Raw genomic sequence first — 20,449 nt, forward strand, 5'->3', positions numbered from 1 at the left:
AATTGAGCTTTTCACATTTTAATTGCGAAAGCATGAAGGCATTCATCACAGAATGACAGCCATTAACAATAATGCACTTAGAACAACATATCTGAAATGTAAAACAAAAAAACAGCCTTAACACAGAACAGCTCTTATAACTACAAACACATTTTAAACGACAACACAAAGTAAACTCTTTTAGCGAGCTTGACCCTCTGCCTGTCTCACAGGTACAGAGGGAACAGAGGCTCCGAATACAAGCATGCTACAGGTTGTTCGTCTGACGTATGTTAAGGGTGTCTCGCAGCATCAGGTCACGGAGTCGCCAAAGTGCATCTGCCATTGTCTTGTGAGCCCCCTTACTCTTCAGCCAGTGGGATGGTAGTCTACTCTCTTGCTCTTTTGTGAGGCGCACATCTTGTTTTTGAACTGAAAGTATACAAATAAAGTCTACGTTAATTTATTAATACGCTTTTCAGATTAGTGACAATGATGCTGATATATCCTATTGTTTCAAGGGGTTTAATAAGTGTGTAAAAATATATTTTCAGTGCATGCTTAAAAACCCAGAAAGCTATGTTAGCCAGTGTGATTATAGATTTATGTAGACTTAATTGCTTGCAATCAAAAAACAAGATTAACCTGAGAGAGCTTGGTCCCACTTGCTAATGGTAGAGGATTCTGCAGAAAGGCCCTCGATGTATCTGAGGTATGCTTCAGAGTGGAGGAGCCGCTGAGACTTCGCAGGTGGGGACACAAACATCGGGGTGGAGGGCTGCTGGTGTGCAGGTTGTCCCATCTGGCCTGGGTACGGTGGGGGAGCCTGCTGCCCTGTGCCCATCTAATGAAAATACCGTTATTTCTCTTATTTAGGGCTAGTTTTGCTAGTTTGCTAGTTTTACAAAGTAAAATAATTTTTTTTGATAAAGTCAAACCAACAGATTACTGATCTGGGAAATCTGTCTTTTTTCCCCCTTCCCCCCCATCTTCCTCTGAACACACAGATCTGTATCAAGGCAACAACATGCATATAAACTCTTAATCTTACATATGTTTTGCAATGATAACAGAACCTTGTATTACCTGAGTGTTTCCTGCTCCGGGACCGCCTCCCATGCCATTGACACCTATGAGGATATTCAACATCAAGATACTCTGCAGCAGGCCACTTCATATTGGTTTATGTCACTACATTCAAATTACTGAAATTAACCTGTGTCATTTTAGTCTACATAAGAACACTTGCTAATTATTCAAATTTTAATTAAAATATTTGTTTCATTTTTTGGAAACACTTTGGAAACTTTCTCTTTATGACTTACTACCAACAAGCCTACTGGTAATAACCCGGCCCCAGTTGAGGCTATGTGCTCTCAACTGAACAGTCATCAACTAAAGGACCTCGGCCTATTTGTACAGGTAGCCCCTCCAGCAAGTCAGATTGGCAGACAGGAAGCAACTGCGTGGCAGGTAGTTTGGTTATGATGGCACTCTTACCAAAGTATGGAATTCCAAGGAACCCAGGCATAACAGGCAGGAGATGATGGGGAAAGACAGGCAACCCGGTGTGATGTGGTGGCATGCCAGTCATACTAACCATGGCTTCAAAGTGGCCTTGCATCATAGCTGACCTATACGCACCCATCACACCTTCTTAGGAAGGAACGGCAGCAACACAAGACAGCAACATGCATCAGTCAAACATGCAGCTACTACCAAGCATTCAGAAATATTCATGTTAATATATTTGCTTTCAATTAATCAAGAGATTATTATGATGGATATGAATGAAAATAAAAGACTAGTCAAATGAAAAATGCACAATGAAAAAAATGTGGCGCATATGCACTACTAGCAAGCACTAATTAATCTCTAAATCCCAATCCTCAAATGGTGTACAGCAACTTTTACACTGCAGGCTCTTCATTCAAATACAAATGTGTCCAATATGATGTGGAAAACAGGGTAAAAATACAGTGTGCTATATTTCCACTACAGGGTGCTGTACAACAATCAAGGTTTGGGCTTATCGATTAAGTGAAATGATGTTAGAAGCAACGTAAAATTATAACGCAACACTCCAACATCACAAACCCATGGACATGGGTGAGATTAGGACAATTAAAAAGTGATCTAGCAGTTCAGCTTCTTATTCCAGCCAGCTTTCTAGTGTACACTGGGGGTCCATCTGCATCTATGAGGGGTTACCTGACACAGGCGTCATGCTGGGATTTAGCATCCCCATGGGGATCGGGGGAGGCACCACCCCCATCAGTGCCCCTACTGGGGTACCTGCTCTAGGTGACATCTGATGCTGAGCCCTGTCACGTTCCTGCTGCTCTGCCACTTTAGCTGCTCGCTCTGCAATTGAAGACGAGCATAGATTTGTCATTTTAGATGGTTCGCAATTCTTGAGATGGAAACATCTGAGTGAAGACTACAATTCACCTTCATAGTCTGCTTTCCTGGAACTCTCCAGGTTTCTCCACTCGGTGCCAACAAGGCGGCTCAGCTCCCCAAAGGAGAAGTCTGGGTGCTGGGCTTTGATGACCGCTCGCATCTCACTACTGAACAGGATGTAGCCGCTCATGTTGATCTTTCGCTTTGAGCCCTCCTTCTTTGATAGGCCTTTTATAGATTTTGGCGTGGACTGCAACCAAACACGGCCACATAATTGTGTTACTTTGCAGTGGAAATATACATTTTTTAAGTTAATACAGAAAATGAATAAAAGCCCCGACCTGCGGGGGAGTGTAAGGCATGATATCCATGTCACTAGATATGGCAGACTGCATCCGAGGATGAGACCGGTCCCCTAGCTCGCCATCATCATCCCCAAGATCCTCTAGCTCCTCATCGGTCATATCAGCAAACTTGGCCTCCAGTTCCTCAATTTTCTTGTCCAGCAGAGGTGACGGCTCCTTCTGGGGCACTATGAGCTTCCTGTACAAGACGATCAGAAAAATATATTGTGCAATGTATCTACTGTTTCCAGATACATTCCTTTTACATTAAACTGGAAAACAGGATTTAACACAGCCTATTGGGGAGTATAACATGCTTCTGTAATTAGGATCCATGCATCAGGTTATTTTGTGGATCTTTAAAGATGTTTGTCTTTCCTTTCCTGCTGCCAGTAGGAACAGCTAAAATGTTTTTCACCTAAAATAGTAGATTTCATCCTCCACCACTTTCCCAGAGAGTGAAAAGCGCTTAAGACCCTTGAACTTCTTCATCTGCTTCTCACTCTCGATGTAGCGGCTCTCACAGAGCAGAACGTTCTCTTCAGGCACTTCAGTTGGCCGACACGACAGGTAGTCTTTGAAGGATGACACCACGCACTTCCCTGTGAAACAAGAAAGAGATGCATCAAAAGATTTATCCAGGAAAAGATTTCTATCAACTACATAGGCAAGGCAAGGCAAGGCAACTTTATTTGTATAGCACATTTCATACACAAGGCAGACTCAAAGTGCTTCACATCATACAACAAAGTGAGAAAAAAAATAGAAGAATTAAAAAAGAAAATAATAAAACATTTAAAAATGCATTACAGAAAGAAAGGAGAATAAAAACATATTTGCAATAATTAAAAACAGTGCAGACATTAAAAGATTTAGCAGAAAGCTATGGTGAACATAAAAGTTTTCAGTCTAGTTTTAAAAGTGGTCAGAGTTGGGGAAAGTCTTACATCTTCAGGAAGTTTATTCCAGCCATTTGTTGCATAGTGACTAAATGATGCTCTCCCGTGATTGTTGTTTACTCTGGGAATCACTAACAGATTGGTCTCAGAAGATCTTAGTGGTCTAGAAGGCTTATGTAGTGGGAGCATATCAGTGATATACTTCGGTCCTAGACCATGTAGTGATTTATATGTGAGCAGGAGGATTTTGAAATCAATCCTCTGACATACAGGGAGCCACTGTAAGGATTTAAGAATTGGTGTAATGTGCTCACATTTTTTGGTCTTTGTAAGAACTCTAGCAGCAGCGTTCTGAACAAGCTGTAGCTGCCTGACAGTTTTTTTCGGAAGACCTGCAAGGAGACCATTACAGTAGTCTAGCCTACTAGTAATAAAGGCATGTACAAGTTTTTCTAAGTCTTGAGCTGACATGAGCCCTCTAAGTCTTGCTACATTTTTTAGGTGATAGTAGGCTGATTTTGTTACTGATTTAACGTGACTGTCGAAATGTAAATCAGAATCCATAATAACCCCAAGATTTCTGGCTTTGTTTGAGGTTTTCAGGGACAGAGAGTGAAGGTGTTGAATTACTTTAAACCTTTCTTTTTTAGCACCAAAAACAATTATCTCAGTTTTGTCCTCATTTAGTTGTAGGAAGTTTTGGCACATCCAGTCTTTTACTTGCTCAATGCACTGGCACAGAAGATCTATGGGGCGATAGTCGTTTGGTGATAGTGCTACATAGATTTGGGCATCGGCATAGCAATGGTGGTCAATGTTATTATTTTGCATGATTTGTCCTAGTGGGAGCATGTAGATGTTGAATAAAGTCGGCCCCAAGATTGAACCTTGGGGGACTCCACACGTTACATTGGTAGGTTCTGATACAAAGTCGCCAATGGATACAACATAGTTCCTATCTTGTAGATATGACTTGAACCAGTTTAAGACTGTGCCTGAGAGCCCCACCCAGTTTTCCAACCTGTCCAGGAGTATTGAGTGGTCGACAGTGTCAAATGCAGCACTGAGGTCTAATAGCATTAATATTGAAGTTTTGCCAGAGTCTGTGTTAAGACGGATGTAATTTACAACTTTAATAAGGGCCGTCTCGGTGCTATGAAAAGGTCGAAATCCTGACTGGAAGTTGTTGTGGCAGCCAGTTGAAGTCAGGAAGTGATTTAGTTGTTGGAGGACAACTTTCTCAATTATTTTACTTATGAAGGGTAGATTTGAAATTGGTCTGTAGTTGTTGATAATAGAGGCATCTAGGCTCCGCTTTTTTAGAAGAGGTTTAATGACTGCAGTTTTGAAGGCCTTTGGGAAATTGCCTGATTGAATGGAGTTATTAACTATTTGCAATACGTCTATTGATAGGCAGTCAAAAACATTCTTAAAAAAGTTGGTAGGTAAAGCAACACATACTGTATATATATAACTTTACACACGGCAGCATTTGTCAAAACGATGCGTTGGTATTCAATTTAACATGTGCAGGAAGGAGGTTACCTATGATGCAGGTCATAGGGCAAGTCTCCTCCAGGTTGCTAAGGAACACTTCCTTCTTGTAGAACATCTTTGTGGGCTCATGTTCAGTTTCCTCTGGGTGGATGAAGATTGGACCAAAGAAGTAGCCTGCTCCATCTCGCATCCACATTTTCTCAATTCTGTTCAGAATATTAAAAAGAGCTGCATTAGATAAACTGACAATCAGAGAACATTTGTATATTTATACACACACACACACACACACACACACACACACACACCACTGAGTCAAGCTCTATGTAGTCTATATTTACCAACTATACCACTATTTGTCTGTGATTAAAGTGTAGAAGGTGACCCATGTGTCCCATGGTCAGTTGAAAATCAACAAATCAATAAAACTATTTGTAAAGAACTTTTTTGTATTCGTAAACAGCGATGACGTTTTTTGTGTTCTCCAGAACTAAATATATTTACACTACCTGCCCACTCGGTGGCGCACTAGTCCATGTGAACCAATGTAAACACAGTCTCCCACTTTCAGCCACAGGTTGTTATAGAACAGCTGCTCGTGGTACTGACATCCTGGCTCCCCATTGGTCATATCCATTGGAACATCCTCCCTCTCCTTAAGACACAAATTGCTTTTGTGAAGGAAGTCTGCATTATTTCACGTGTGTCCTGACAAAAAAAAAAACAACAACTGGCATTTACCTTGTCTACATTACCCTCTGTTATTTTAATTTCCTCCACCATCTCAGGTGGTTCCTGCTCTTGTTTGAGGGCAAACATGGATGCCACACGGACGACAGGTAGGGGGACGTCTCTGGCAATAAACCGAACTGAGCTCAAGGGCATGGCCCACAACTTGATCTTCTTGAACGACTTGGACTTGGCAGAGTAGCGCGACTCACAGACGTAGACATCCTCAACTCTGAAGCCTTCGGGGTGAAGTTTGAAGTACTCCTTGGACACCACACACAATAAAAATGTGGTCAACACTCAAAAACACATTCAAAAAGCCGATGCTCCAAAAAACCTACGTGTAAGAAACATGTAGGAAAAAGACAGCATTTACCTTTACAAACATGACCACACATTTGCCCAGAATCTTACTGACAGGAGCTTTGTTGTAATAGTCACTTTTAAAAACTTCCTTCTCCAAGAACTTCCTTGTGGCCAGATGAAACGTTTCATTTGGTCTGTAGAACCAGCAGCCATACAGCCACTTTTCACCTACATTTATAAGAGGTGGGATAAACGTATTTATATAATATATGCTTTTCTTAAAAACTTCTTGTTCTTATTCGTGCAATAATGAGACTAACCAGTGTTGTCTTGCCAAAGCCGTTCAATGTAGATGATATGAGGCTGGAGATTTGGCTCTGCAGGCTCCACATACACATAGTCTCCTACGTGATACATGCTGTCTTTGAAGCTGCAGTCCTGACTGTACGTGCGTTGCAGGTTAGACTGCCATGATCCACCAACAGAGTCCTCTCTCTTCTCAGCTTCTGGGAATTCACAAATTACTTGATAAAACTATGCCCTAGTATATAGTATATGCAGAGACAACATATTTCAGAAGTACTGTGGCCTGTAATATACATTGATCAAAATACCCCTTTTTTCCTCTTCCCTCTTGATTTTGTCCTCCTCAAATTCCTTGGGGAGTTTCTCTTTCTTCTCCTTTTCCACGTCACTATGCAGGTGTTTGGAGGTGTAGCTGAGAGCTGGAGACATCAAGATCTCCCCATTCTTACACAGCTCATCCCTGATTCGGATGAAGAACTGCTGCAGTTCCACAGCATCTTCGAAGATCTCAGAATCTGTCCTGTAATACACATATGGTGTAACACAATGCACAATCACATAAGAAGATGATTAGACAAATCATTTGATGTTGTACACCTCACCTATGCAATCGTCTGGCCTTTTCCAGCACTTCAAACATGTGGTCCTGAAACACATCCAACCTCTTATAAGACCCATGATCTACATTAGTCCGGATAATCTCAAAGTTGAGCGGTTGCTTCTCAGGATTTCCCGGATCAAGGGCCGGAATCTCCGCGAGTGAATCGCTGTAGCAACGGCCCTCGTCATCTTGGTGACCGAGCACGGAGACAAAGAGGCTACGGATCAGTTCCTGGATGAGACGGTGCACATCAGGCACATGGGCGTCGTCCCCTCCCTCCAGGTCACGCCTCGTCTCTAACAGCACCCTGTGCAGCATGAGGGCGTCGCGGTAAATCAGAGACTCGGGCTCGTTGTAGGTGCAGGCATTATTGAACATAAGCACCAAGTCCTCCACCAGCGCATCCACATCCTGGTACTTGTTAGCCAGCATGTGGCTCTTGATCTTCTCCATGTCCACAGGTTTCTTGATGGCAATGTAGTAGTCAGGCAGCTCGGCGCGAGACGGCAGCCGCAGGAAGATTGTGCTGAGGCGACGGCCCCGTTTATCTGTGAAGTTCTTGACAGCCTCATAAAGCTCATTCAGCTTCTGCTGTAAGGGTGTTAAGTACTTGGACTTCTTCAGTGTAATGCTGTTCTTTCCTACAATCAAATAAACCGTATGTGTGCGTTAATGATAGCAAACTCACATTTGCTTGGATTCAGTGAATTCACGTAAATCTGGCTGACAAAGTGAAGTACTTATTTTCAACTTTGGGGACATCATGTCATCCTCATCTGTCGCTGGGCCGAGATCCCTGCGTCTGTCTTTCATAATCTTCTCGAGAATGTCAGCATCGTTGTAGACCTTGAACACGACAAAGAAGTGTGTCATGAGGAGCTCCTGGTTCCTGGATACAGTTTTTTTTCCCTTTGACTTACAGTTAATTAGATACAAATACCAAACACATCTCACCTGGGAGCCTTCTTCATTGTAGTGTCGAGCATTGCGGAACATGAGCTTCATTTCCTCCACCATTGCATCTTCAGTCATGTACTTGTCTGAGCGGATGTTGTGCTCAATGGTCCTGAGGTCCATTGGTTCCAGGATGACCTTGTAGTAGTCGGGATAGTCCTTCTTTGAGGGCTTGACCATGAAGAGGTCACACAGTCTCCGACCGGTGCCAGCTTCTCGCGCCTCAGCCACAGCAGAAAAGAGAACTTTCATTCGGTTTTTCTTTGTATTCTTCTTGTGACTGGAAGCAAAATACGGATCAATTGTCGCTCTAATTTCACACACGAAAAAACGAGTTACCACAGAAAGTCCAGTAAAAGTACCTTTTTCTTTTGGTGCTGCTGGTGTCAGATGTGGCGGAGGAGAGCATGCTGTCTCCATCATCATCATCTCTCTGTAAAAGCTCCTTCCTCTTCATCTGCACAGATAACAGGTAATACACATCAAATGGCTGCAACGCCTCTTAAAAACACCACAAAGCTGACATAAAGTGAACCTGGACTTACCTGTTGGATGTGTTGGAGTTTGAGTGCACGCTTGTAGATGGAAGAGTGAGGAACATTGTAGCGTTTGGCATTCTCAAACATTCGCATCAGATCAGAGTCAATATGCTCAACACTCTCATATTCATTGCTCTTCATCTTGTTCCTGTGGGGAATTACGGGCTCTCACATTTGGAAAGGAGGGCACAGAAATACTGTACTGTACAGTGAGTGTGTGTGATGCCGTAGGGGTAGAAAATAAGAAGACAGAATGTTGGTGAATAAAAACAAATCAATGATGACACATGAATTCGAAAACGTGTGGGGTTTGACCCAAGTAGAATTTGTAAATGCTAAGAAATGTCTGCTTGGAAAGGTTTTATACACACACACACACACACACACACACACACACAACACACACACACACAACACACAACACACACACACACACACACACACACACACACACACACACACACACACACACAACACACAACACACAACACACACACACACACACACACACACACACACACACACACACACACACACACACACACACACACACACACACAACACACACACACACAACACACAACACACACACACACACACACACACACACACACACACACACACACACACACACACACACACACACACACACACACACTCTCTTTTCCATGACAATAAATATGCTTCAGTAAACTATGCAAATTAAATAAGAATAAATATTACACATGGGAATATAAACATGTTTGTTGCAAACTAATTAAAAAAAAACTTCATTAAACTGAATCAATAATGAATATTTTTTAAGAGGCTATTTTTATTACTGGCCTTCCACAATTTATTTTAAAAATTGATTTAAATTTACAAAAAAATCCACTTTAACAACACTAGACAAAACTAGAGTTGGATAACATTAAAGACATATTTGTGTTGAGTATTACATTTGTCTGGTCCTTGTGGACACAAACATTTGAAAAGACACACGGACTTAGATCAGAACTCGTTCGGTCATACTTGATCTGGAGGAGGCAGATGGGTTGACTGATCTGGTGGTAGTAGTCAGGGTAGTCCTTTCTGGAGGGCAGCTGCAGGAAAGGCTCAGAGATCAACTGGCCCTGGCTGTTCCTGGCACCTCGCACAGCCTCAAACAGCTGGAAGATGGGATTACTCATGTCAATGTTAGAGGTCATACTCTCGGCTTCAGATTCCCCTTCATCATAGTGGACAGAACCTGTGAAATACAGGAGGAGATGATAAATAATGACACGCTGATCAATCACAACAATTCTTTTAACAAGGCATCTTAGTATGTAGGAGAAGATGTACCAGAGAGTATGCCTTCCTCATCACTTTCGTACTGAAGAGCCATGGTGATAGCTGACAGGCGGTCTCCCTGAGCAGACCTTCTATTCCTGACACAGATAGACAGAACAAGACAGACAGAGTTAAATCAAATTTAACATGACTTTATTTCACATTAAACACAGTGTTGTCTCCTGCTCACCTGATACGAATGCTAGACTTGATTGGTTCTCCGTGTTCCATCTCAGACTTCTTTTGTGCATAAATCTTTTTGATTGTGTTTGCATCCTGGAACACATGAGCAGGTCATGGGTCTGCATGTCAAACGCGACTGATGACCTCCAGCAACGTGACATACTCTCATTTACACACTCACCTTAAACACTTGCGATCCAGGCTCGTTATAAGTTTTGGCATTCTTGACCAACAAATCTATATCTTTAGCCATGGCACTTACACTCTTGTAGTGGCTCAACTAAAAAGACAAATACATTTATTGGACATTTTATAAACACTTTTATATATAAATGATAATGCATATTTGATATAGGCAGTATAATAGCATACCTGAATCTTTTGAGCAACGATTTTGAGATCTATTGGTTCCTTAATGATGGCATAATAATCTGGGTATTGCTAAATGAAAAGGGCAAACTACACATCAAAGCCAAGTCTCTTTATTTTACGGATAATGTCTTAAGTCATACTGAAGGCGCGTGTACCATTTTGGAGGGAAGCTTCTGAAACAGCTCGCTGACCACGCGGCCAGTGGGCTCAGTGTAAGACACTACAGCATCAAGAAGCTGCTCAAGGACTTCTTTCAAGCAGGTAGGTGCACTCTGTCATGCACAAGTGGTCACACAGTTTAGGTAAGGAGATATTACATCACCCTCAATTATATTATACAGTATACTTTTCTGTGAAAGTTATTGCAAAATTCTTCAGGTGACGTGCACCAAACAAACGCTTCCCCCGGTAAATCTGTGTTGTACGTATCAAATTTCAAAACACCATCATAGTAGGCGTACATACTGCTAACATGTATGTTAGCAGTATGTACTGACTGAAGAGCCATGATGAATCTGTGTGATCAGTTATGCAAGTTTCACCTCATCCTCAGTGGACCCTCCAGGGTTGTCTTGTGCCTCATACCCGTCTTCTTCATCATCATCATAGTCGCCTCGCTGAACAAATTCATTCTTGGTTCGCAGGTAAAGATCCCAGAGTTTACAGGCTGCTCTGTACTCGGGACTGTCAGACTAGATGGACATGAACAATACATATTAATGTTGTACACATTTTTTAGCTCATAAAAATGTGTTTGGGGATTTTTTTGTACCTTGTAGTATGTTTTTGCATTGTTGAACAGCAACTGAAAGTCATTAGTGAGTTGATCAACATCATCATACTCCTCCATCTTTAATTTCTGCTGGATCTTCATCATGTCAATAGGCTGAGACACAACATGATAATAGTCCGGTTGATTCCTGTTAGAAAAAGGGGAATTCTAACTATTCTGTGTCTAATGTTTGTGTTAAATGACTTGACTCAACAGGAAGTAATTATATGCACATATCTAATGACCAGTCGTCATTTTCCTCACCTTCGTTTGGGGGCTCGGATGAACAGCTCACACAACATCCTGCCCTGATCATCCTTGAAATCTCTGATTGTATTGTACAGTTCATGACAGACTGCAATCTGCAAGGCGAAGAATTAAACGCTGAAACATATCTGCATCCTTCCCCCTGACATCTAGTTAATCTCTTTGTTAGTATATTAATTGACAGTATGTTAAAATAGAAAACAGAAACTGAAACTTTTTAAATTACAGGATCCACAGTTGGAATGTTTGAGGTCCTTCTCCTCTTTCTCCCAATTGAAGACACTAACGATGAAGTCTGGCTATCGTCAAAATCTCCTCCACTCACACTGCTCGAGGGGGATGTCGCCCTTCTCCGTTTCAAGGCCATGGCGATCCCTGAGGTAAAGAGCCAGTTAAGTAACAGGTGTCACTGCATAGAGGGAATCTTACATTAGAGCTATAAACATCACATAGTAGCTGTCAGGACTTCTCTCTAGTTGTTATGTTTGCAAGAATTCAGAAGCTGGGGGCAGATTATTGTACAGATGCACAATAAATCTTTTTTTTTTAGCATTGTGACTAATATGAAGTTGGTGTCACACTGCAATTATAGAAGACACAAGACATGAAGGCTCATTTCTACACCTATACTATAATATGGTGTGATCATCCTGATGTGGTTCTTTTTTGCTACATTTAACAGACTCAAAATCCAATTTAAAACTGCCTCTTGCATCTTATGACACACCAATGCAGTAAAGTAGTTGTTTTACAATGATTATTAATTATTAAATTAATAAACGCAGAATATAACTTTATTAATGCTCATGTTATGTGTGTTTGAAGCCGGATCCTGTGATGGGAGACACCCATATGTCATCCATGATGAGTACATTAATGTAACCCCAAATGACCTTTGACCCCTAATTAATATCAGACTTGAGACAACTAATTCACGTGTTCAATGTTGATCCACTCTCCTAACAAATGGCAACGGGGGGGCAATTCAAGGCTGTTTTTCAACAGGCCCTGTGATGTGCTGGTCGGTTTTCCAGACTATAAAAAAGGTGACAACCACACCAGCTCATTACTATCACCTGGAATGTCATTTCCATCCGCGGACAGCGACGACGTCGCTGGCACGTCTGGAGGTTTGACCAGAATTATGTTAACCGCTCTCCCTAGCGTCATATCGGCTGCGCACAGCACCGCAGTCCAGCGGCAAGCTAGCACACTAAGCTGCACACCTTCCTGTCACTCAAGTGTGCACAGGTACTGACCCCAGAGCAGCTAACGTTAGCTACACTTAACGGTTAGCCTTCAACATCTTCTTTAAAAAAAAAAAAAAGCCCCGCTGGTTACAGACGAGACAAAGGCATCACCGAAACAACGTCTGACGTTACAAAGCTAACCTTGAGTAAAACTACGACACTCGCTGGTAAATATGTCAGTCTAACCACTTGACAGGGTTGTGTGCTTACCTTCTGGGAACACGTTACTTGGACTCCCCAAAATCGTCAATAATCAAGAAAGCCAATCACTTATCGATTTTAGACCGAGAGACAGAAGTGTGAGGGTGGCAGCAATTTAACTACCACTTCCCTTTAGTCACCTTCAGAATAAAAGCGTGTGTGAATTCTTCGCGGTTCTAAATCTGATTTACATGATTTTAATGATTATTTGACCTCCTCTCGCTTTAATGTGAGAGTAGTGCGATATGCATGTCGCATAAAGGTGACCACTTTAGTATTAAGAACCTATGGCAGGATAAAAAATAAATAAAACCCCGATAACTGCGACGTTACTCCTCGTCGACTTCCTGTTAGTTGAATTCAACTTTACAACTCGCCATTAAAGCTCTTCGTTTCGACTGAACCAAACCAATTCAGCCCTCTATCCTACATAAAACCACAACGTCAGCTACTTTGTGTAGTCATTTTACACAGACAGGACTCCTGTTTTAAATCGTACTGCATATAGCCCCACTAGCTCATGTTAGCCGCCCTCCGTCTTCCAGAGAACTCATCCTTTCCATGTTAATTACAAGTCATTCCTTTGATGTTATTCATGACCTCTGAAATATTTACTGTTGCCATGTCTCCAACCTCAAGCCTTCCTCCAAAAATACAATACATTTCTCACAGATTTCTGAAGTTGATCAGAACTAGAGGTCTATTCAAGCCAGATTTGTATTTGTATTTCTTTTTTTTTTTCAGATTTCACAGTGATAAGTGGATTTAGCCCATTCTTGTTGACAGTCTGCTCGTAGTTATTACGTACAAGTATACCTATTGGTGACTTGTTTCTATAATTAGGCTAATTGTTACATTTTCAAATCACTTGTCAAAACTTGGTTACATACTGATGTTTTGCAGATGTTTTGCTTAATCACAATCAACTGCTGATCTGCAGCTCTTTTGTCCAGACTGTTTCAATAAAAACATGACAAGGTTACTATGTTGACCCACTCATAACTCACTTATGATTTATGAAGGTGGTGACAATGGTTGACAAGAAAATGTTGCTTGATTTTAAGGACTCACAAGCCAAAAAGGTTGTAAACCACTGTTCTACACCACTCATAATGAATACTGTCACACATGACAATAATAGTCATTTTTGCTTTGTATTCCCATACAGAGTTCAGCATTACAAAAGGGCCAGGGAAATTGGTACAAAGAGTAAAGGCTTTAAAATGTCTTCCTCCTGACATCTAATATAGTCTAATGTAGTCCAATATATGTGGTTTGTCATTTACGCCTGCAGTTTATACATATACACATGACATAGTCAGATGAACCGTAAATACAAATTCTTAAAATGTCTCACAGAGCCAGTAATGTGTTTCTTTGTTTTCCTCCATGACATCTGCTGGGCAGATGCAGAGGGACACGCATAAGAAAAATAATAAGAACCACTAGCCTGCATGATAATAAGAATGCCAACTGCAGAAAAAAATATCAATGACACTGGGCAATACAGATCTGTCATTTTCATTTTTGAGGAAGAACCGGAAGCACATTTTGAAGGAGATTATATATGTTCACAACGAATGAGAGGAATTTTCTTTTCAGTCTTTAATGAATGTCGTTAAAGTGGACTCATGATTCCCACTCCAGTCTTGGGCAGGTCACCCAACATCTTTGAGAGATGATGAAAGCAAAAAAAAAACAGATACAAATTCAAATTGATTTAATGAATAGAATTGGGTGGAATAATTGAGACCAGGCATTGTGGTGCTGTTATACTGTGAATTCTTTTACATTTTCGGGTTCAAATCCCGGTTCGGGTTCCTTCTGTGCTCCGGCTTTCTCCAAAGACATGCAGGATGGGGATAGGTGTGATGACTCTAAATTGCCTGTAGGTAGTGTGAATGGTTGTCTGTCTCTACATGTCAGCCCTGTGATAGACTGGTGACCTGTCCAGGGTGTACCCTAAATTCACCCAATGTCCCCCGTGACCCTGAATACAGGATAAGCGGTTGATGATGGATAGATGGATGGAAAATAATCAGTGGAGATCATATATTTGCCATTTTTCAATATTTATTTAGACTTTGGGTGTTTGAAATAGTTGTAAAACTGTCAGGCTTGGACAAGAAGAGAGGACTCAGACGCAGATTGGGAACGGGTTAAACAGGCTTTTATTCTGAATTAAAAAGTACCAACAAAAGATCGCTCCACAGGGAGGAAAAACAACAAGGGCTATGAACTCAATGGAAGCTGAACCTGACTAAGACCAAAAAAACAAACACTATGAAAACCACAAACTCAAATTCGCTCACTAGGAGGATCAAGGAAAAAGGCTACAAACTTAAACTACTCTAATCTGAATTAAAAAAGGGTACAAACAAAAGATCGCTCCACAGGGAGGAAAAACAACAAGGCTATGAACTTAACTGCACAGAAACAAAACACACTGACCAAAAACATTAAACTAAGATTACTCTTCTAACAGTGGTACAAACCCCCCCCCCCCCCCGCAGAAATACAAACTTGAAGTAGATACTGTGGTAAGGCTATGATCAAGGCTGTTATTGAGTAGCCATACATATGTAGTTAAAGGGTGATGAATCTGCAGGCAGGATGACTGAATGATCACTTAATATGAAGCATTGTAGCAACTTGGTAAAGAGGAAGGTGTGTACTAATCAAAACCAAATTTAAAATGAGGTAAGTATATGAAGAATATTCTGTAAAGAGTGTTAAATAAGAAGTAGAAGAGAGAAGGATTAAAGGTTTGATCACACAGGTTTACTATAGGTTTCTATAGAGAAAAGCAGACACAAAAGTACATTTGGAAGGGATACCAGTAGCTCATACGATGGGGATACGGTGTGGGAAACGTTTTTAATAAGCACCGAACACGTTAATATAATATCGTATTTTACATTTAATTTTCTATTACAGACTAACGCAAACCTCTTCTACATAAACGCGACGTTACTCCGTCCGGCAGGTGGCGAAATGCAGCTACGGTTGGTTTTATTCCGCCAAAAAAAGAACGCGAAGAAGAAAACGTTTAACAAGCAGAAGAAGAAGACGACCCGGAGCCGGAACTGTCGGTCCCATGCGTTTCGGCTGTGTTCACTCTTCATTCATTGAAACGAACAACTTTAGCTAGCGTAAGCTAAGTTGCTAACCATTATTCCCCAAATAAAACCAAAGGCGTAGACTGTGGTGTCTCTTCAGGGAAACAAAAACAACAGCTATCCGGCTAATGTAGAATTTGCGTTTGGTTGTTTGGAAATTACAGCCGTAACTGCCACTGGAAACTTGCGTTAAATCTTAATGAAGAGTGCGGTGGACACAAGTATGGTGAAGGAAAGCCGGTGGAACGTCCCCCCCAACGCCCCGGCGTGCATGGAGAAGCATCTCAGCGCGGCGCAGTACAGAGCAGGTAAGTGACGAGTGGAAGGTTACACAGGTGAACACGTGGTGCCGCTGGTTTCATTAGTCTATTTACATACTGATGCGCAAGGATGCCGCCAGTTGCATGATGTTTAAAAAAGTTGTACACATGCTCAGAAGCCCAGCTATGCTAGCTGGCTAACGTTATTGAGCAAAAAGGCAGTGTTTTTAATGTTGTCCCCCACACAGATGGTACTCTGCTGCTCGGTGCCTCCAGCCTCAGCGGCAGGAGCTGGCAGGGATCCGTGTGGATCTACAGTGAACCTGAGCAGGCCCCCAACGAGGAGAAGTGCAAAGCTGGTGTGCAGACTGAGACTGGAATCACAGATCTCAAATGGGTTTCAGAGAAGGGGATTGTTGTTGCATCGGACTCGGGTAAGAAGCAGATTCGTAACGATTTTAAAATCAAGCGTTGGTCTGGATACTTGAATGTTCAGCAAGATGTTGTTTTGGGCTGGTGGTTACTGCGCAGGCGCCTTGGAGCTCTGGGAGCTGGCAGAGGATGAACGCCTCCTGGTGAACCGCTTCACCAAACACGAGCACGACCACATTGTTACTACAGTGAGCCCCGTCACTGGAGCCAGCAGCGCTGTCACCGGCAGCATGGACTGTCGGTGAGACACCATCTCATTTATTCACACCCTCACTCAACAGAAGCATGTCCATGTGTTTAAACTGTGGCATTTTGATTTTGGTAATCACTTTGTTGCATTTTCCCTTTCTTCTCTACAGAATCAAAGTGTGGGATCTCAGTCAGGAGACGGCTGTCACTACCTACCATGGTAAGGACAGCTCAGAATATCCACTTAGTAATAAAGAGTGTTGTTGGTCCCTCACTGCGAGAGACACCTATTAACTTGTCTCAGTGGCGACTGTTTGCTGTCTGGGCTCCCAAATGGTGGAACCATTAATTAATTAAAAAAATATGTATGTATTGCACTTACATCCTGCACTTATGTAGCACTGGCTTATTTGAAGCTGGTGCACTTACTTAATTCTAGCTCTTCTGCGTTTGTACCCTAATGGTTGAATACACTTATTGGAAGTCGCTTTAGATAAATGGGCTAAGGAACGAGTGATTCTCTTTTGGTGCAATATGATTTGCTACAACTGTGACGTGGTCCCTTTTAAATAACAAACAAAAAAACTAACTTTCGTTTAACTAATTAAATTAAGAGGATTTGGTATGTCCCATACTTGCCTGTTGTTTTCATTTCAATGCAAATAAAAATTCTGCATTATTCAAATGAATTTGAAGCGTACTTTAGTTCTGGTAAAACACAGTGTGCTTTCTAGTGTAGTAGTTAGTATGATTTGCATAATAACTTGTTCCATGTAAGTAATGCGGTTTTGACATGCCTGCTGCAATTAAAGGATCAAATGTTCATGCACTATGGTTAAAAAAAAATGTCTTAACTTTTTCCTTCCTCCAGCACACACTAAGCCAGTCAGTTGTGTTGCCTGCAGTCCCACAGACGAGTCTCTCTTCATCTCCTGTGGTCAGGTAAGATATATAGATACAAGATTTAAACTTAATTTTGGAGCAACTTGCAGCATAAATGTGTATATTATTAAGGATGTACTTATTTTCATAATTTTCGTATGAAATGTGCTGTATAAATAAACTTGACTTAACAGACATCGGTTGGTAATAAAGAGCAGAAATACAGCTGTAAAACCATACTTGTGTTCATTCAAACTCAACCTCTTTCTTTTATACACTATCAGGATGGCCGTGTGCTGATGTGGGACAAGAGGAAGCCAAACAAACCCGCCTCAAAGATAGGTGAGCAACATGCCGCAGCTGAAACAACCGGGTCCACACATTGTTCCCGGGTTGTTGACAGTGCTGGAATTAATTTTGGTACATTAGAAATTCGGTTTGCTGACAGATCGCAGTGGTTGTTTGTCTTATTTAATGAGCCTTGATCTTGTGACTATGAATCCCAGACTCTAATACTCTTTATAGGTCATTTAAAGGTATTCCATCTTTTTTTTATTATGCATATTTAACCGTCGTCTTTGTGTGTGTTGCAGATGTAGACTCCCCCTGCTGCTCCCCCACCACCTTAGCCTGGCACCCCCACTATAGAAGCACCATTGCTTTTGGTAAGGCCCAGCAGCAGATTATTGATTGATGGAGACATTATATCATCTGTCCCTGTGTCACTGATCATGCGTATTTAACCTCAGGTGATGAGCTGGGCAGAGTGACTGTGAAGGATTTCCTGGGAACGGAGCCGGGCCGAGTGGAGAACGTCCACAGCCGCAGAGTCAATGCGCTTGCCTTCTCCACACATAAGTAAACCTAAATCCTTGCCTAGTAACATTAGCTCTTACATTTCTCCTCTTCAAAATGTTAACACAGTTCTCCCCCTCTCAGTGCCTCCCTGCTAGCCTCCATCAGTGATGATTGTTCACTCGCCGTCATGAACTCTGACCTGCAAGAAATGTGAGTCTTTGCACTTCATACTGTAACACCTGGTTACCTCCTCGTACCATTTTCAAAGTAGTAATCATATATTTCTTCTTCTGTAGACTTAGAGATCGGCGCCACCAGGACTTTGTCCAAGGTGTGAGCTGGCTGCACGGTGGCTCCAACACTCTCACAACCGTAGGCTGGGATCACCTCGTGCTTCACCACACAGTGGATCCAGCTGCTGCCGCTTCCAACGCCTCCTCTTAGACCCCAGAGATGCTCACACACAACATGTCTGAAGACTTCCCCTGTGTATTTGTGAGGGGCATCAATGTGTACCTAAATAGTAAAATTTAATGTTCATCAGGAAATATGGATTAAAATGTTTCATTGTCATTTAGTACTCAACATATGTGCAGAATCGACTTTTGTTCCAGCCCTGGACTCGGTGCATTGCTGTGTCTCTCTATGATTATAGTCTCTCTCTATTCACCTCCTTCATTCTGTATAATATGTAATTACACTTAAAGGAACCAGTTTGTATGGCATCATTTTACATTTTAAGGTAACTTAATGTCTTGAAACCAAGAGCATTTTTCTTTGTTTCCTTTATTCTATGATGCTAACAAATGTAAGACTTTAGAAGGGAACTATCTTTAAAAAGTACTGAGCATGAGAAGAATTCTAGAGAGGCAAAGATCTCCCCTTCTAGCATCTCCCATTGGACTTTATTTGGGAAAGAAATATGAACAATGGAGCGAGACATACATTTGAGTTTGTTATCCAAAATAAGGTTAAACGTTGCTCTGAATGTGAGGGACAACGTCCAGCTGTACATTGTGTCCATTAGATTTATACTAGGCTGAACCCCAAATTGCCCCGCAGTGTGAACGTGTAGCTCCTGATGTGCATGCTCCTCTGCTCTGTGTGTGTGTGTGTGTGTGTGTGTGTGTGTGTGTGTGTGTGTGTGTGTGTGTGTGTGTGTGTGTGTGTGTGTGTGTGTGTGTGTGTGTGTGTGTGAGAGAGAGAGAGAGAGAGAATGGGTAAAAGAGTGACTGTAGTGTGTAAAGCACCTTGAATAGCTAGAAAGGGGCTTGATAAATGCAGGTCCATTTAACATTTACCATACCTGGGGTTCTCAACTTTTTGTAACGTAAGATCCACTTCTGATTGTTAGACCAATTCTGAGGGCCACTTTGTCAAATAAATGAGGATAAATGGGTCAAATGTCAGCTGTTGTGACTAAAATAAATATTCTCTTACCCTCACCCAGCACTGCCTGCTGTGATTAGTTCAGTGATATTCAAACAGTACTGGTGAAAATATGTATTTTAATTTGAAGTCATTTTTTATGTGAATTCTTGAGCACATCCAGATATAAAAATAGCTTTGTATATTACCAAAAACTGGTTTTTAATTAATCCTTACCATGTGACAGAACCTCCACGGCCCACCAAGTTTGGTTCTGAGGCTGAGCTGGTTGAGAATAACTGCTATACACTATAGAGCCTATAGCCATAAACTGTATATTGATAAACCCACTGTGAGTTAGTGTGTTATGTGCTCATGTGTGAGGAGGGTCGAGAAGTTGGCTCAGAAATTAAAAACAATATGTGTGTGTAGTGTCATTGCTAATATGTGGTCTAATGTAGACTGGATTTATATCCCATTATCATTTT

At 41.6% G+C, this 20,449-nt stretch overlaps 2 protein-coding genes across 5 annotated transcripts; one reads left to right on the plus strand and one right to left on the minus strand.

Moving 5' to 3' along the window:
• Positions 1 to 25: 25 nt before the first annotated feature.
• Positions 26 to 12,985, minus strand: LOC311021479 (protein polybromo-1-like). 4 transcript variants are annotated; one of them, XM_084022074.1, is made up of 30 exons: positions 12,923 to 12,985; positions 11,689 to 11,837; positions 11,460 to 11,557; positions 11,196 to 11,343; positions 10,966 to 11,115; positions 10,579 to 10,695; positions 10,424 to 10,492; positions 10,233 to 10,331; positions 10,059 to 10,144; positions 9,881 to 9,966; positions 9,569 to 9,785; positions 8,564 to 8,705; positions 8,381 to 8,475; positions 8,019 to 8,298; positions 7,805 to 7,910; positions 7,066 to 7,705; positions 6,772 to 6,983; positions 6,478 to 6,660; positions 6,228 to 6,385; positions 5,864 to 6,115; positions 5,632 to 5,777; positions 5,171 to 5,328; positions 3,145 to 3,328; positions 2,724 to 2,925; positions 2,431 to 2,632; positions 2,191 to 2,343; positions 1,480 to 1,635; positions 1,066 to 1,109; positions 625 to 823; positions 26 to 411 (listed from the first exon to the last, which is right to left on the minus strand). In XM_084022074.1, the coding sequence occupies exons 2-30, from the start codon at positions 11,827 to 11,829 to the stop codon at positions 248 to 250; spliced, it is 4,887 nt and encodes a 1,628-aa protein (XP_083878200.1). In that variant the 5' UTR covers positions 11,830 to 11,837; positions 12,923 to 12,985; the 3' UTR covers positions 26 to 247. The 4 variants fall into 4 exon arrangements, with proteins under 4 accessions (XP_083878200.1, XP_083878199.1, XP_083878198.1 ...); XM_084022073.1 differs by having other exon boundaries at positions 27 to 411; positions 1,480 to 1,632; positions 6,478 to 6,663; positions 12,923 to 12,983; XM_084022072.1 differs by having other exon boundaries at positions 27 to 411; positions 6,478 to 6,663; positions 12,923 to 12,983.
• Positions 12,986 to 15,984: 2,999 nt separating this feature from the next.
• Positions 15,985 to 19,178, plus strand: wdr77 (WD repeat domain 77). The gene is made up of 10 exons (XM_084022739.1): positions 15,985 to 16,340; positions 16,541 to 16,726; positions 16,824 to 16,965; positions 17,084 to 17,133; positions 17,785 to 17,855; positions 18,080 to 18,137; positions 18,389 to 18,460; positions 18,545 to 18,653; positions 18,735 to 18,803; positions 18,890 to 19,178. Exons 1-10 carry the CDS (start codon positions 16,232 to 16,234, stop codon positions 19,035 to 19,037), a joined length of 1,014 nt encoding a protein of 337 aa, XP_083878865.1. The 5' UTR covers positions 15,985 to 16,231; the 3' UTR covers positions 19,038 to 19,178.
• Positions 19,179 to 20,449: the final 1,271 nt, after the last annotated feature.

The sequence above is a fragment of the Eutrigla gurnardus genome (assembly GCF_963514095.1).
Source record: "Eutrigla gurnardus genome assembly, chromosome: 2".
Taxonomy (NCBI): Eukaryota; Metazoa; Chordata; class Actinopteri; order Perciformes; family Triglidae; genus Eutrigla; species Eutrigla gurnardus.

Excerpts from the sequence above, each read along its gene's own strand:
- LOC311021479 (XM_084022072.1), bottom strand. The coding sequence starts at position 11,829 with ATGGCCTTGAAACGGAGAAGGGCGACATCCCCCTCGAGCAGTGTGAGT. Across the intron at positions 10,493-10,578 it reads AGAAGCTTCCCTCCAAAATG|CAATACCCAGATTATTATGC; the intron begins GTACACGCGCCT and ends CTTTTCATTTAG. Across the intron at positions 1,636-2,190 it reads CAGCATGACGCCTGTGTCAG|AAGGTGTGATGGGTGCGTAT; the intron begins GTAACCCCTCAT and ends TTCCTTCCTAAG.
- wdr77 (XM_084022739.1), top strand. The coding sequence starts at position 16,232 with ATGAAGAGTGCGGTGGACACAAGTATGGTGAAGGAAAGCCGGTGGAAC. Across the intron at positions 18,461-18,544 it reads TAGAAGCACCATTGCTTTTG|GTGATGAGCTGGGCAGAGTG; the intron begins GTAAGGCCCAGC and ends ATTTAACCTCAG. Across the intron at positions 18,654-18,734 it reads CTTGCCTTCTCCACACATAA|TGCCTCCCTGCTAGCCTCCA; the intron begins GTAAACCTAAAT and ends TCCCCCTCTCAG.